General features: G+C 37.4%; 2 protein-coding genes across 3 annotated transcripts; one reads left to right on the top strand and one right to left on the bottom strand.

Annotated features, from left to right (window-relative positions):
- Nucleotides 1-1792: 1792 nt before the first annotated feature.
- Nucleotides 1793-7194, top strand: LOC140925113 (neuroglobin-like). Its single transcript, XM_073375065.1, has 4 exons — nt 1793-2003; nt 3709-3932; nt 5777-6002; nt 6609-7194. The coding sequence occupies exons 2-4, from the start codon at nt 3754-3756 to the stop codon at nt 6747-6749; spliced, it is 546 nt and encodes a 181-aa protein (XP_073231166.1). The 5' UTR covers nt 1793-2003; nt 3709-3753; the 3' UTR covers nt 6750-7194.
- Nucleotides 7195-8272: 1078 nt separating this feature from the next.
- LOC140925112 (neuroglobin-like) lies at nt 8273-12596 on the bottom strand. Of its 2 annotated transcripts, none has more exons than XM_073375062.1 (4): nt 12535-12596; nt 10582-10794; nt 9097-9322; nt 8273-8516 (listed from the first exon to the last, which is right to left on the bottom strand). In XM_073375062.1, exons 2-4 carry the CDS (start codon nt 10758-10760, stop codon nt 8358-8360), a joined length of 564 nt encoding a protein of 187 aa, XP_073231163.1. In that variant the 5' UTR covers nt 10761-10794; nt 12535-12596; the 3' UTR covers nt 8273-8357. The 2 variants fall into 2 exon arrangements, with proteins under 2 accessions (XP_073231163.1, XP_073231164.1); XM_073375063.1 differs by lacking the exon at nt 12535-12596 and adding an exon at nt 12218-12245.
- Between the last annotated feature and the right edge of the window lie 4043 nt (nt 12597-16639).

The following is a 16639-nucleotide window of genomic DNA, read 5'->3' as shown; positions in this document are numbered from 1 at the left end:
AAAGGGCTGTGGGGACTCCTTCTTTAAAATCACGTTTGTAGTACCGCTAGCAGAAATTGATTGCTCACTCTGTTGCTTTCAATAAGGAAAGAAGTAGCCTGCCAAGATATACACTGCCATTTTATTTTGAATGGGTTATTTATGCCGTATAACCAACAATTAGACTCACGATGCTGTTCATTGTTGCTACTATAACTTAGTTAGGCGACCGCGCGTCCAATGTGTCAGGTAGTCGCTTTTCCTGCTTTTCGGAAAGTTGTCGCTTACAACAATATATCAATATTTTCTCCTGATATGGAGGTCAAATTCATCAAACTTGTCACGCTGGAAGTCACTAGTTCATACATCAGGAGTCTTTTGGAAGGTGGTACTCCTCACCGTCTCTTGACCGTTTTGGTTTTCAAGGTATAAAACCAAAACAGTCACTGTCGCTTACAAGAATTGGTTGCGTACTGTCTGGACTTTTTTTTGACTAATAAGTGCCCGCGCCTGACATACAGTAGGGAACTTTAGCAACGGCGACGGCGACGGCAAGGAGAAAGTCAAAAAGCCATGGGACAATAACTTTGCACGTGCATCACGCTTTTTTGTACTTTTCTTTGCCGTCACTGTACGACTACGACGTGAAACTGCCTAATTTCACGTTTTATGGAGGACGTAAACAAGCTAAGCGACGACGAATGAGTGCGGTCCCTAATATTGAACTGAACTCCGGGGAAATTCGCCGACGTGTGACATTTTCAGCGAATTGGAATAAACACGACAAAATTTGAAAAAACGTGAATTCATTGTAAAAGTGACGTTTTCGTTGCCGACGCCGTTGTTGATGCTAAAGCTCCCTAGTATCAATACGACTCCATTTTTAATTATGTTTAAGGCTAGTAGCGTACTAAACATCAGCTGATTTTTCTTCCAGAAGCACCTGTTTGCAAACCAACGATTGTTAAAGCGCAAAGCTGTCGGAATAGGGAACACTGAGGAGATACGGGGGTTGGGGGGGGGGGGAGGGGGACGCTTATTGGGGGATGCAGGAAACCGTAAAGCGAGTTTTTTTCCTCCCCTATAAATGAAGCTATGAAGCTCTAAAGTTCATTTAAAGAAAACCTTGGTGTACAGAAAATCTGACAACATTAATTTTCTTAAGTCTTTTTATCAGGTACTTGAATCGACCATTTAACTTTATTAAACTCAGTTTGTCAGTTTGAAGAGCGATCCTTTGTCATTTTGTTTTAAAGTCAAGAAATGCTTTGTGACAAAAAATGACAGCTTTACATTTACGGCTCTCTAGTATATTTTTACTGACAACTCAAACTTTGCTTTGTGATACGATTGTCGTGCGATCAACGCGATTACTGCAAAAAAGATAAAGACAAAAAATATATATGTATCCTGGTACATTAAACAACTTCGTCTATAGTCAATGGTCAATATACATTAACATACAGTTAAATTTGAAATCTATTTCTTGATTTTGGATTTAACACTATCTATAGTAGAGGTGACGAACAAAATTGGAATTATTTTATTGTTTTTATCACATTATTATTACTTTTTTTTATAAACGTTCGCTTTTTCACTCTGGAATTGAAGCAGAAAATGTTCACCAGGAAAACATTGGTTCACGGATAAGTTTTAATGCTGGAAAAGTTTTTAGAAATGGGAATAATCTATCACGCTTACTGTTGCACTCCAGACGTGTGCGATAATTTATCAATATAGACTGACTAAATATAAAAATTACATTTGCAAGTCAAGTCGTCATGGGTAGTAAAATATCAACACATAGCGAGGACTTACAAAAACACCCTTTGTTTTATAATGGTGATAACACAGTTTGATGCTTTCAATAAGTTCGTTGCCCGCAATCATTTTGTGACATTATAACAGCATAGATTTCAAAACTCGGAGGAAGATCCGGAAGGAAAAGCAAGTTTTCCTATTTTTCATTGCATGGCATCACTACCGTGACCAATATAAGAGATAGCTTCCGCTTTGATATATCGGTAAGATTCGTTGTTTTTCCGTTATTGATTGATCAAAGTTTCCTGTTATTCTTGAATGAACTCGGTGGTGATTTTTACTTCGACGGACAAGGTTAGAAGACTTCACTACTCGACTGCTTTAGAGGAGGTATCATAAATATAACCATAAATTATTGAAACTAAAAGCAATGGCAAATTTGAGGGGAAAACTTACATTTCTATTTCTTTTATCGAATCAGACTGTAGTCCTTTTCATTTTATGAAAGTGACTATATGAAATTACTTTCGTTTAAATTTTATCACTCGAACTTTAATTTTAAAGGTATGTGGCGCGCTTTATCAGTGGCCTCTCAATGTGCTTCTATGTTTTGATTTTGAGAGATTGTTATTCCAAAATAACGGTCTGCAAACTTTAAGAATAGTTTATCTTAAAATGACTGCGCTTTCACAGCGATAATCAGATTTGGACTTAGCATTCGAATAATACAAAACTTTACTACTGAACGACTCTCCACGCCGAATAAATTTTTATTTCGTTGTTGCAAACCACAGCGAACAAGATTTATCACTGATATTCTCGACAGCTGACTTGCAGTTTCAAAGAACATGACGTCAGAAGAACTTTAAAAGAGACTTCAATCACCGACATAAGTCAAGTATCACACCTTCTAATAGGAAACTCACTTTGCCGGGTCAAAAATCCATTTAATGCATTTGCGTTTCCAATCTACAAAGTTGCTATAGAACACTATAGTTTAAGAGAGTTTATATCTTAACAGAGAAATTAAGAATCTCATTTTCGGCATACGTATACAAATGTCACTTTTTATCACGTGACCAAGTTTTCCGAGAGAATTCTATGGCTTCTTTCAGTCCATTAAGCTCCTGTTATTGGTCATTTTGAGACTGCGTGGGACTGGGTCAAAATCTGTCCCCTAAAGCGAGAATGGCTATACTTATATTATTTGGTTCAAATTGACATGAGTAGATTGTCTGTAAACTAGCTAGAAAAACTTGGCACTATAAACAAGTTCAATCGCTCTACTCGCTGATGGCAGACAGTTCGATGACATGTTATTCTCATTCCTACTTGATGAAAAATCAAGCAGAGCTCCTAAGCAGGGCACTGTGATTCACGGACATTACGTCGCATAAAAGAAAAAAATAGCAAGTATTCTTATGGCAGCAAACACTGTTTGATCACTTCTAGGGGTTAAAGGTCTAAGTTATGATGAAACTTTATTCTGTGTTTTCTTGTTCGATCAATAATCATTCAAAATCATGTCTATTGACGTAACTGGGTATGTTACTATTGAGAACTTTGAGAGTATTTTCACATGACGTCACAGTGGCCTTATTGGTGTTCCAAAACAATAAAACGGCGGCCATGTTTGTGTTCCAAACCAATCTGTGGGAGTTGAACACGTTTCTCATGTAAACGTTTTCTTTTGTTCCAATTAATTGGCATAGAAACTGGGCACCCGATTAGCAATTTTCTAACCTCGTGTCACCGCTTAACCCCTTTATGGGTATAAAGTCCTGGGGACGATTTTGGCAATTTTCATGAAGAAGACCGTAAACGGATTTCCATTTGAAAAGCCGCTCAGAGTCTAAACAGGTGTCAAATAGGTGATAATCATGTTAAACTACTAACCATTTTGACCCATGATATACCGAGACTCAGTTTGGTTTTTGCTCTACATATTATGAGCACTCTATTTTACAGGAATTGAGAGCGTGTTACATCTACTATTGGCTATTTTTTTCTGTGATGGGCTGTTCTGCGTCATTTCCGAATCATACCACTCCTTGGAAAAAACCAACTTGCGCCCCAGGGGATTTTCAAATTGCTTCAGTTTCTTTATCGCATAACACGAAGAACACTTTACGAGAATCATGGAAACTCGTGGAACCAGTTAAAACCGAGACAGGAAAAGCCATGTTTATGAGGTAAGATAAGCAAGTGATCTCTACTCGGCGGCAGTTTCTCCCAGCGTTTATGTAACTGAGCTTAGCATGTTCTAAAAAATCTTCTGTGCTGAATTTCACTTTGTTAATATAATTAATTATGCTGTTCAAGGATGAAGTGGAAACAGTTTAAGTTTATAATGCAGAAATCCATAGTGCCGACCTTTCAAAGTGAAAGCCGTTACTAAGCAGTTTAATTTTCCTGTGGTATATGTTTATATCTATAGCACAGGTGTATTTTCAGCTTTAAACCCGATGGTGAATATAGTTTTTAACGTTAAGGCTTTTTTAGTTCACCATGCTATAGCATATGATATAGCCAATTCATAGATGACGCTGGTATAGTGTTGATTCTTTCTCGTTGTAAAAAATTTACAAAATGAATGAAAGTAAACCCTCAAATCGGTTCCATGTTTCATTCAGGTGCCAGTATATTTAAAGCCGTCTGTATTTAGTTAACACTGACGTCAGATCACACAACAAAATATTTATTTTTCGGCTCAGTCCTTCTTTATATTGTCAACTTTTTCCCGCTGACTTTCCAACATATAATTTCTCATAATTTGGGTACTTTTGAACTGATACTAGTGTTGCAATTAGAATCTTAACTTAAGGTTTTGTGCACCTGGAAAAGTTCAAATGAATCATTTTAAGCAGGTGTCTCCATTGACTTGTTGTAATATTTTACGCTAGAACGAATAATCAAAAGTGCATCCATAGGCTTAGTGAAGAAGTCCCATTGAATATTACGGGAGAAAAACGTCGAAAAACCTGACGTAATGCCTTCCTGAACGAGTATTCTACAAGAAAATCAAAGTATTTTTCGACTGGTTTTGCTCGAGAGTGTTAATACGGTTTGACCGATAAAAAGAAAAAACATGAAAATGCGTAAGTCACTGAAACCTAGGAAATAACAGTTGTTAACCAATATAGATCGTTTGATTAAACATGGTGTGTGACTTAAGAAAAGGAAAATAAATGCATGAATAGTAAAAATAAAGTAAGGATGTTTTGGGTTTAATTACAATATACATATTAATCGACATTTGTTAACCCTTTTCATTACTATTTATGATCGAGGATCCACATACGGGACATTGAGAAAACCGAGGTGACAGTACTGACGCGTATTTCACATTAAAGGGAGTTCCACTTTTAAATAGCGTTAACTATGTGTAAATTCAGACCAGAATTCGTAGAAACTAAAAAATTGAATTGTTTAAAAAATAGCAAAAAGAAGTCGCTATCGTATGATATCACAGCCGAAAAGACTTTGGATTGTCACAACATACACCACTTGGTCCAAACCGTATCAAAAGAAAGGACTGCTCAGTAGCTTTCATTTGAATGGTCACACCATAGGATTTCATCCACAGACTCAACAGTTGGAACCACCTTGTACAGCATAATAAACAGTACCACAGGAAAGTACTGCTCAGTAGCTTTCATTTGAATGGTCACACCATAGGATTTCATCCACAGACCCAAAAGTTAGAACCACCTTGTACAGCATAATAAACAGTACCACAGGAAAGTACTGCTCAGTAGCTTTCATTTGAATGGTCACACCATAGGATTTCATCCACAGACTCAAAAGTTAGAACCACCTTGTACAGCATAATAAACAGTACCACAGGAAAGTACTGCTCAGTAGCTTTCATTTGAATGGTCACACCATAGGATTTCATCCACCTTGCGTACAGCATGATAAACAGTACCACAGGAAAGTACTTCTCAGTACCTTTTATTTGAATGCAATGATTACATTTTACACCAATCTAAATCTAAGGATGAAATGTTTAACACAATCTTCTTATGTTCTTTAGACTTTTTAAGACTCATCCAAACATCCAAGACACATTTCCTTCATTTAAAGGCGTCAGTCTTGACGAACTTATGAATTCCCGCTCGCTCTATCTTCATGCCAACCGAGTTATGGCTGTGGTAGAAAACGCCATCTCCGCTTTAGATGATGCTGACGAGGTTGTAGAGTCTCTTACAAATTTGGGTAAAAAACATCAACCGTGGTCACTCACACAGGAACACTTTAGGGTAAATCACTTTTTTGCCGTTATAATACCATTCATTTTTGCTATTGCCCATTGGAAAACATTTAATTCTTTTGTAAACATGTAAGCCATAGAAGAAATTTGCTCTTATTCAATTAAATTATTTCCTTGATCCTCGCGCCTCTTTCGATGCAATTTGATAATAACTGGACCATTTTTGGCCGTAGTAGACTTTCAGGCTATTTATAGATACATCTATTGTGCCGAAAAAACCCAGCCAATCAGGAAAAGAGCATTATTTCCAGAAAATTGGTGGATGGCAAAGTATAGAAAAATTACTTAAACCCATATATTGGATAGTAGCTCAGCGTCCACCCAAGTTAAGAGTCATCAAAATCAAGCAAAGAACAGATTCTATTTATGACAAACAAGGTAAATGTTAGTGAGAAAAGAGCAATCTAGTTCTGTCACACTTATTCAGTGACTTAGTTTCAAAGGCGCGCAATCTCGTAATAGCTGTTGAAGGAAGCGATACTGTTTCCAAAACAATCCCAGTGTGCAGTTTGACACAAGACAGAACTTCCAGGGTACGGTGATGAGATCTTGCTTGAAAAGTAACTTAAATATTTTCGTTCTTTAAATTCGTCAGGTTCTAGGTGATGCACTTTTGTGGGCGTTACAGGAAATGCTAAAATCGGAGTGCACGAACCAAGTCATAGAAGCCTGGAAAGAGTTGTTTAAGTTCATAACCAGACCAATGCTGAATGGTGTAGAAGGGGACGTTTTTTAGGACCAATATATATTGGTCCAATATCATTAAAAATTTCCAATATAATACCCAACGTTGTCCGTCATGGGCATCATTCTTGTCGTCATCAACAAGTCCTTTATGTGAACACGATAAGAATTTAAAGAAGACATTGTGTTGGATCCGATGCGTTTTTCCAACATCATCCTGCAGCCCCCAACATCTCTCCCAGAAACGGTCCAAATGGATTAAGTTTGACCAACATCGTCATATGCTAATTTTCCGTGTTGTACTGTAGTACATATCTATGATAGAGATAAATAGTCAATCGTTGAAGTTGCCTGATGAGTGTGGTCCTATAATTTCGGACCATACGAAACAGCACTGTCGCAATAAACGATGATTACTCCTGAAGCCTGAACTCCTTTGAAGTTATAGCCAATGCTCTTCAATAAAATGAATTGAGTGCTGTAAGAAATACATTCTACCCAGAATATAAGTATTCATCATAGAAATGTTTATTTTAAATGTTTCAAACTGAGAAATAAAGATTCTTCCATGCTCTGTTGAAGTGTCGTTTTTAAAACAAATTTTTTACTGCTGTATTCCTGCATAGGTTAGCAACATTAGTTAGGGGATAGAAAATAGGATAGGATCTATTTAAGGCCATCCATTTCTACTGTATACAACTAAAAGAGTATACAAGAAATATCATAATTAATAAAAATACATCCAGTGGTTGGACACCAAAAATAACTATAAAGCTAAACTAGTAGGTGACCACGATCATTAATCATAATAATTGAAAATATACAAATTATAGTACAAAAAATTTAGTAGAAGCAGTAGCAGTTGCCTTGTTTCTGTGCTGTTTTTAATTTTAAATAGCTTTGAAAATAGTCGAAGTAAAAAAAATAAAGGTATAAGTAGTTTTTCAGCACATGAATTTCTTTCACAGCCCCAAGCTGCTGAGATCCTAAAGGATCCCGTGATTCAATATGGCGGAAATTCGGATGTCATGACGTCATGACGTCATGTGACCTTCGTTCAGTCCAAACGGTAAACACGGGGAGTAGACTAAAAAAATTGTAGAGTTTTCAAATGCGCATACTTTTTCTCACGGGTACTCGTCTTATTTTTCGGTTGAATGATAACTCTTTTCGAAAAAGAGTGATAGGCTGGAATATAAACTAAGCGCGTACGAATTTATGGACTATTTGGGGGGACGCGAATGTAAACAAACATGGCTGAAAGCGAAGTGGAATGTTTCACCGGGGTTAAAACAGCTCAAAATAACAAAACGGAAGGTGGAATTGAAAGATAACACCTGAAAATGTGAAGCTGAAGGAATATGTGCCTGGGGCGATTTTATCTCGCGAAAAACCGGAAAAATGCACCGTGAAACAACTTCAGAGATGACTTCTTTGCTGTGGAGCCAAAAACAACTGGAAAGAAAACGTCTTGCCTTCGGTATTCTATAAAATGCCAGATCAGGGGAGTTCCTAAATGCGAGCGCGCTTAGTTTGGGTCCCGGCTATCAAAAGCTATTAAAAGCACGTGAGCAGTGATCAACTTCATAACAGTTTCAAACGTTTATATATAGATTCTTCATTCCGTCGACAATGCAGACCAGTGTTTGTAATGATTTATTTACATCAATGAGTTGTGATTTTCGTGTGCTCGTTCCTTTCCTGCTAACATGGTAGCGGTCATAAACCCAAATAGTTCTGTCCAGGCATGCGCAATATCTTCTGTGTAGTCCGTCTTCAGCAGGTCTTTTAATGTGAGAACTAAGGCTTTTTCCATAATCTAAACAGAAAGAAAAATATGCTAGGAATAAGAAGACCTCTTAAGCCCTGCGAAAACGGACGCAACATTGTTGGATGTTACACGTTGCCTCCGTTTGCACACCCTGTTGCATGTTGTTGCGTGTTGTTGGGAGTTGTTGCGCAAAGTTTGAAACCCTTCAAACGTTTATCTACGTGGAAATGGACGCAACAACTCCCAACAATGTTGGGAGTTGTTGGCCAACCATGTTGCGTCCGGGTGTTTGCACGGGGCTTTAATCAAACAAGATGTTGTAAAAAATTAAATCATAAAAATGTTGCATGTTATAATTTTAGTCAAATATAATAGCAAATTATGTTGAAGCCTAATTAGTTAATGAAACTGCAATTTCGGATCAAGGGCTAAAAAGGAAAATGCTGACATAATCACGTAGATTCTGCTGGCTGCTTTGAAGCCCTCGACTCGAAAGTCAAACGTCCACGAGCCTGACTACATCGCTATGTTAATCTTGATATAAACTTAACCAGCCTCAGTGAGTGGCGATCATTATTTTATTTTACATCTGTACAGGTTTCCTTTGACTGAGCTTAACTTATCGCACCTTAAAATGTTTCTCAGTGATTGATATTGCAATATGTCTTTGCCCCAGGTCTGTTAAACGTTCAACAATCTCTTGCCCATCTTCCAGCGAAGAAACAGCTTTCTCCATCGCTGCCATCAAACGTTTTGCGTGTAAAAATAAAGATCGAGAGTTCATTAGCTCGTCAAGCGCGACCCCTCTGAATGATGGAAACGTGTCTTGAATGTCTGGATTTAACTCAAGGAGCCTGTAAAAACGGAAAACAGAAATATCAGTTTCCCCTACTATTACTACTACTACTACTGCTATAGCCCGCGCGCAGACGAAATTAAACTCTGGTTAACTCCGTCTGCGAAACAGCGCCGAAATCCTTGTTCTGGACTTCCAGCTGTGTACCCAGATTTGAGTACGCGCCACGGTTGGCCAGTTCAAAAAGGCCTTTGTTTTGTTTGTCGTGATCCCCAATCAGGTTGAAGGGAAATTCGAAACGCACTTCCGGTAATTCGTTGAGTCCGTTGGGGGTTCAGAACAAGGATCTCTGCGCTGCTTCGCAGACGGTACTAATCAGAGTTTAGTTATCGTCTGCACGCAGGCTACTACTGCTACTACCACTACCACTACCACTACCACTACCACTACCACTACCACTACCACTACCACTACCACTACCACCACCACTACCACTACCACTACCCCTACCACTACCACTACCACCACCACCACCACCACTACTACTACTACTACTACTACTACTACTACCACTACTACGGCCGAGCAAGAGAACGCCGCGATTCAGCACGCCCCTTCCAGGTCTCCCTATCCAACATAGCTGTTCTCAGCTCTTCCTCACTTTCCAAGCTGGTATCGCTTTTCAGGTTATCTATATATTAAGTAACAGCTGGTCTTCCGATGTTCATGCATCCACTCATTGGCTGCCAAAGTACTAGTTTAGATGCTTCCTCTGCCGGGTGTCTTAAACAATGGCCGGCTAACTTCAACCTTCTGAAACCCACTTTTGATGACACTGGTGGTAAATTGCCCTATCTACGGTATTCCAAAACAGACTTTGTTTCTGGATTCCACGCTTTCAATTCTGGATTCTAGTTACTGGATTCACGATTCCTTTGAGTCCGGATTCCAATTGTTAAAAGGATTCCAGATTCGTTGAGCTGGAGTCTGGATTCCAAAGTCCAGGATTCCAGATTCCACAAGAAAAAGTTTCCCGGATTCCGGAAGTTATCCAGAGCATGTGACGAATCATTATTCTTTAATAGATGAAATTTGTAGGCGATTTATTTAAGTTTGCTCAAAACAGAGTCCCAAAACAGCAGAAGAGATTTTCGGGTAATCCTTGACGTTTTACGGATCATTTCTTAATTAAACAGTTTCTGTAGCAACAGCACAACCTAAAGCTGTCGTTTTACTTTACTTAAAAGGAAGCGTGAAAGTGATCAGCATGTCAAGATACAAGATCACTACCTTCCATTTATAAGTCCAGTTAAATACCTTGTAAATATGGTCTTGCCCATTGCATCTTTCATATTTTCCAGCTGTTTCCAAGATTCTCTCAACAACGCTTTGTCTTCATTAGAAATTGGCAGTGAATAGTGTTCGTTAATTAGGCTGACATCCTTGGGGAAGATCTCTGCTTGATTCTTCAAGTGCAGAGATTTCACACAGCCCATTATCACAGAAAATATCCAAGCTGTGCTGAAATCACTGCGTAGAAAAAGAAAATTATCAAAAATCACCAGCCATTGAAAGTGACGATCTTATCTGATACAGGAAGCCCTGGATCCCGTCAACCTCTTTAATCTGTACACGAGGCCTGGATGATCCCAATGTATAATTTTGCACATCATCTTTAGTACACTTTGTTTGCTCATAAAAATTTTGCCTAAGCATTGTCTTAATTATCTTGGGACGGCTGAAATATCCAAGAGAAATAAGAAACAAAGCTTACGCAAAATTTTGAGGGGCAGACAAGGTTTATTATGGGAGACATGCAAATGGTGAATTGTGGGATCGCGACTGAACAAAGGTCATTGTTTTTTCGAACTCCGCTATGTTTTGAGGGACGAATTTTTGACCTGGTCCGCTGCTGAACTTCTAAATTATCAGTCAATGACAACCTCGTGCCAAGGGTCATCTCGCCGCGTTTTCCAATATGCAGCCGCCATATTGGAAAACGTGAAGACCCTGGGGACATCCGCAGCGTGCGTGCTACTCGGATCCATTAATCCTGTCGCCAATGATGAATAATTTTGTTTTTGTTGTATCTTTTTCTACGTTTTCTACCCAACCTGGTTGTCTCTTCGATCATTTGAGAATTTATAGAAAAATCGACTCGAAAAACGGCTCAAGTTTGACTGACGGCTCAAAATTGGCTTCCTTTTCCAGTATCAGATGAAATGCTACTTTTCGTGTTCAATACATCTCATATATATTTCAAACATATAAAAAAAAGTTTTCTTAAATTAGGAATGTTGATGAAATTTCGATTACGTATCTTGTGTCCACTGTCACTGAACTCATGCAAACAAAAACACTTTCTTAAAATTGCAAAAAGGTCAATTTGTTTTGACTTTTGACAAACGCTGGTTCAATAACTTATTACTGAGCAACAGCATCCTCGTTTCTTTTTTTTTTTTTTCGTTTTCCTTCCCTCTGTTTTGTCATGATAAAAAGCGCCGTCTTTTGTTTTCTTTGATCTCTAGGTTGATGATAAAGATTTCAAAAAAGACGTAATTTTCTCATAACCATTTGAAGAAATCCATTTCGTGAGAATGAAATAAAGAAAATAATAACGCGGTACTTAAAATAAATAACGAGAACTCAGTACTTTGAATTATAAGATGCAAATATGAAAGTGAACTTCATCAAGACAATGAATAAGCAAAACATGCCATCCTGAGTAAACATTTACTTTTACCGTTCTAGAACGAAAATCTCTAACTAGGATAACGGTGAAGATATGGAAAACAACTTGCCAGTTTATAGGTGAAGAAATTACTGTATCATGCTAAGATTAAAACATAATGCAAACACGGCGTTCACCTGCAAACAAAACAATGTATTTCCCTTGTCATTACCGTTCTTTTACGATTAAGTAAATCTCGAGTGAAAATGAAACACAACACACCTTGTAAAGTTGCCAGTTTAAAGGAAAATTCACTTTCACTGTCTGAAATTGAGAAGGAAGGCTGTAACACTAATAAATGTTGATCCGATATGCGTACTAAGTACGTCACGACAACTTGTAACGATTTTCCACTGAGTTAGAGAAGAGGAAAATAGAATACTGAAAAATTTAATAAAAACGACACGTACGTCACTGCCACCTATCCTTTGAAATAAAAGGTGTGTTCAAAATATTAATTTTCACTTTACTTTAGAGGCTTCTCGTAATAAAATGACCATGCACAAACTAAATGTTATTAACATTGACACAACGCTTACCTTCACTTAAAGACAAAAAAATCTATGTAGTTGTTGAGGCCACTTCGTGTGCCGAACCTATTAAAGATACAACGTTTATTTTACCGGATATATTTTGATGTTTATGACCAAAAAACATGCTAAACGACTACGATATTTGCGTCGCGCGGCAACTGTGCGTGCCAGGTCAATTTACACCAAAAAAGCAACTGCTATAGGTCGGTTGTACATTAAATCTGGCAAAATGCGGCCCAATTTATTTCTAGATCTATTTTTTCTTTGTTTGCAGCTCCCTGGGTTGTTTGTGGATTCATACTGCTTTTTTACTGCTTTTTTCTTCCAGATTGTGTTTTAATTACTGTCGTTAATGTAATGGTCGTTACAAAAGAATCAGCCAATCACCAGTCCTTGAAAACATTTGGTTCATTCAAGGCGCGGAAAATTGTAAATCCGGTACCATTTATGCGAAAAACCTGACCGACGTATTTCACAATAGAAGTGCCCGATATATATGTATATATGTACAGTGTTTATATCAATCAAAAAGGATATTTTACGAAAATCACGTTATATGCATAAGTTCTTAATTATTGCTTACTGTTTGTTGTTATACTGATCAGGGAGAAACTTGGAAATTTAAAACCAAAATTGGCTTTGGAACAGCCACAGGATTACCAGCTGAAGAACGCAAATGTCACAGTAATTTAGTCCTTATTTAGTCTTATAATCGAACTGTTTCTTCTTGGATTTACAAATTCTGACAAGGATTGCCAGAGTGAAGGATAGCTTTATCCTTAGCCTTTGTAAGCAATTTCAAGTGGGATTTTTTTTCACTTAAACCAAAATTTTCTCAACTGTCACCCAAGTTCAAAGAATATTTGGAGGCCTACAATATTTTGGCAGGCGATAAGATTCCTTTGTTCCTTGACAGGGCTATTTTTCGCCGGGTCATCTTATTTCCCAAACTTGACCATTGAAGTTCCTTTAATTGACGTTTTTAGTTATTTTTTTATTTTTTTTTAACTTTTTAAACATTTTTTAAATTTTTTTCACAGAATACGACTTTATCACGGATTTAGCACTGATTTATCATTTAATCCGTGAGCCCCAAAATTAAAACATTGCGGCAATTTTGTAACGCAGGATTATAGTCATATCCTGCAAGTATATTTTGTGACTGTTTTTGCTGTTCACACCCTTACAGGAATGTGATTTTGTCCGCTTAATCATTAGATATAAAGTTGCTTCCTAAGCTCTATCTTGTTATACTCCCTGATGAAGTCTGCGGTATGATCAGACGAAACCGGTCGGAGAAATAAAACAAGTCAGGAGCCCATCAAATGATGGGCTCCTGAACAAGTTAACAACACTCGCGTTGCTTTCTGCTGCTCACTAGCGTTCATTTAAAAATTTTAAAAAATTAAAATTTAATAAAACTTTAAAAATTTTAAAAAATGTCCGCGTGATTCAGATACCGAGCAAGGTTGCAAAAACGAAAAATTGCTGTTTACAAAAATATCTAGTTTTTTGCAAACCCCAGCAAAGGTTATTTTTCTTCATAGTGTGAACAGGACCTAAGTCATAAGATAAACTTGAACAACCAAGGGTGGCTGTCCGATAAGCCTAAAATACAATTAAATTCTTTAACAACTGACCTGCAATTGCCAGTGCATGACTTTTGTCTGGTACGTATTTTTTAAAGTAGTAGTCTCGCTCTTTTGGACGGTCTATGCATGACAAAAGGCAATTCAAGATGGCGGCGGATTTAGAACTATGACGTCATTCTACGTCATAGACCTGATTACCCCACATGGACAACCTTAGCGTTTGAAGCGTGGGCATTTTGATACGTGCTACAAGTAATGTAATTTTGTGCCCTAGTTTTAAAGCTTTTGAAATTATGCGAAGCGGGCGGTATTCTGTCTTCCCATAACACAACACAGCACAATAAGGTCTGATATCCGGACTAAAGAGAGTACGTGGGTAACTCTCAAAAACTACAAGATATGAATTCTTATCGGCAATTGAACATGTGCTTCATGTTGTAATGTCAATTAAGTCGGCATTTTTTGTCCTTTCAAAAGTCACTCGGCTTGAAAGTGGGTTTGATCGTTGTTAGTCAGTGCTTGAACAAATGCTAAATTTGAAAACATGGCGGAGCTGTTTCAACGCATGCATTGGAAATGGATTGAACTGTGAGCAGTCCCGCCTCAATATACGGCTACGACGTATTATTATAAGAAGGTTTAAAAGGAAATAAGAGTTTTAGAACAAATTATAAGTGCAATTTAATCGTCATAAGTATATTCTTTAGAATTTGCATTTTGTCTGAGGTTTTACAATCAATAGGATCGTGCTCAGGTGCATCTGATTGGTACGGTACAACGTCGCATCTTCGTTTGCTTCTATTTTTTCTCGTTTTGCTGAAGAAATTATTTATTTTATTCACTGGAAAATTAAGAGGACGAAGAACTGTGGTATGAGGATTACAAGCTTAGATTATTTTTTGTTTTTCATATGGTAATGATGTTCATTACCAATTGTTCGTTTTGCTATTTTTTTTTTATCTTTGGCGCGCTCAGCAATTTAAATTTGTCCAAAAATCGATTGTTCCTAAATTCTAAAATATCCTAACCAAGGAGCAAAGAAAATACTAAAAATCATTTCAAAAATGAGAGTGGATAGTTACGTTCTTGTCTCTTGATGAGCGTAGCTGTCTCTCTACGTTATTAATTGCTGCAAAATTCTTTTTAACCTTGATAGGGGTCGAAATGGTCTTTAGATAGCGGTATGTTTGAAGTAAGATTGACCTTCGTTGATTTCTTAAGTCACCTAATCATAATTTTAATGGCTTTCTACGGACGCTGTATAATGGCCACTGCAATTAATGGTACGTTTGCAACAACGCGTTTAAATCCGGAAACACAACTGAGATGATTTTGTCTTAAAAAACATTATCAAAATCATAATAATATCGGGTTACAATACCCTTAAATCGACCCACGAGACCATACTGTTTTTTTTTGTGCTAAGGATGTTACTGTGTCAACATAGAATGCGTTCAATTATAACATGATCTGAAAAGCATTGTCATAAATCTTTAGTTTTCCGTACTACGTAATCTCTGATCTCTTTGATACCTTTGTCACTTAATTTTTTGTAGATTTCTTTATCTACACCCCTAAGCAACAACTGAATTTGCAAATATAGTGACTTTCCGTCTAAAAGACCCTACGTGAGACGAAAAGCTGCAATTTACACCCACAAAAGCGAGACGACGAGCACCCCCGTCAAATCAAATGGTAGTCCCCCCAGGTTTATAAATTAGAGATGGGCAAAGTGTGCTCAAAATAATGAGTCTGTTATGTGATTAATACCGAATTTGAAATTTTCTCTTGTAATCACTCAGGTAAGCCAGTCTTAAATAATGCGCCATTAAAGACGCGATTTTTCCTTAGTTAAATTTGACACAAATAGAAAAGGTTGCAAAGTTAGGTTAGCAGAACTTCGTGAAGACCACAAAGGCTCTTCACACTTCACACTTCAATTTGATTTCACGAGGTAATTTTATTGATGTCTTGACGTCGTGTTACGCGGTTTTTGAGTGCATATCTTAAATCTATCTTTAAAATGAGAGACAATCACTGCATCCGACCACAATTTGTAAACTTTTTTTTTGGTTTAATCTCTTCGAGTACGAAATACTTCGTATTTATTACTGTAACCACTTAGAACAGAAGATAATACAGCACTTTATTGGGTTAAAGGTCGTTTATATGGTGAAAAAAAAAATAATCACAAATGGAAAATTTCAAAAAGTTAAGGCTAAAATTTTCAAGATGAAACATGACTGAGGCAAAGCGAAGCTCACGTTATAAAGCTTTTAACGTTATAAAGCTTTTAAAGCAGCATCAACCCTCAATATTATCTTCACGCTGTTACATTTCTGATTAAAACACGCTAGCTCGTGTTCACTAACAACTTCAGTGAAGCAGTCTCTGTGAAATACAATTCATTTAAAAGCTTTCCTCTGATCAGGCAACTTAAGCTCACGGTTAGTCTGTCAGATTCAGTGTCATATCTATCTATTTTCGGCTGGAAACTCAGTTGATCATCCGGTGTTTTC

The sequence above is a fragment of the Porites lutea genome, chromosome 14 (assembly GCF_958299795.1).
Source record: "Porites lutea chromosome 14, jaPorLute2.1, whole genome shotgun sequence".
Taxonomy (NCBI): Eukaryota; Metazoa; Cnidaria; class Anthozoa; order Scleractinia; family Poritidae; genus Porites; species Porites lutea.
The sequence above is the reverse complement of the archived record's forward strand: the minus strand, read 5'-3'. Positions and strand labels throughout refer to the sequence as shown.

Excerpts from the sequence above, each read along its gene's own strand:
- LOC140925113 (XM_073375065.1), top strand. The coding sequence starts at position 3,754 with ATGGGCTGTTCTGCGTCATTTCCGAATCATACCACTCCTTGGAAAAAA. Across the intron at positions 3,933-5,776 it reads GGAAAAGCCATGTTTATGAG|ACTTTTTAAGACTCATCCAA; the intron begins GTAAGATAAGCA and ends TATGTTCTTTAG. Across the intron at positions 6,003-6,608 it reads TCACACAGGAACACTTTAGG|GTTCTAGGTGATGCACTTTT; the intron begins GTAAATCACTTT and ends TAAATTCGTCAG.
- LOC140925112 (XM_073375062.1), bottom strand. The coding sequence starts at position 10,760 with ATGGGCTGTGTGAAATCTCTGCACTTGAAGAATCAAGCAGAGATCTTC. Across the intron at positions 9,323-10,581 it reads GGCAAGACCATATTTACAAG|GCTCCTTGAGTTAAATCCAG; the intron begins GTATTTAACTGG and ends CCGTTTTTACAG. Across the intron at positions 8,517-9,096 it reads TCACTGAGAAACATTTTAAG|ATTATGGAAAAAGCCTTAGT; the intron begins GTGCGATAAGTT and ends CTTTCTGTTTAG.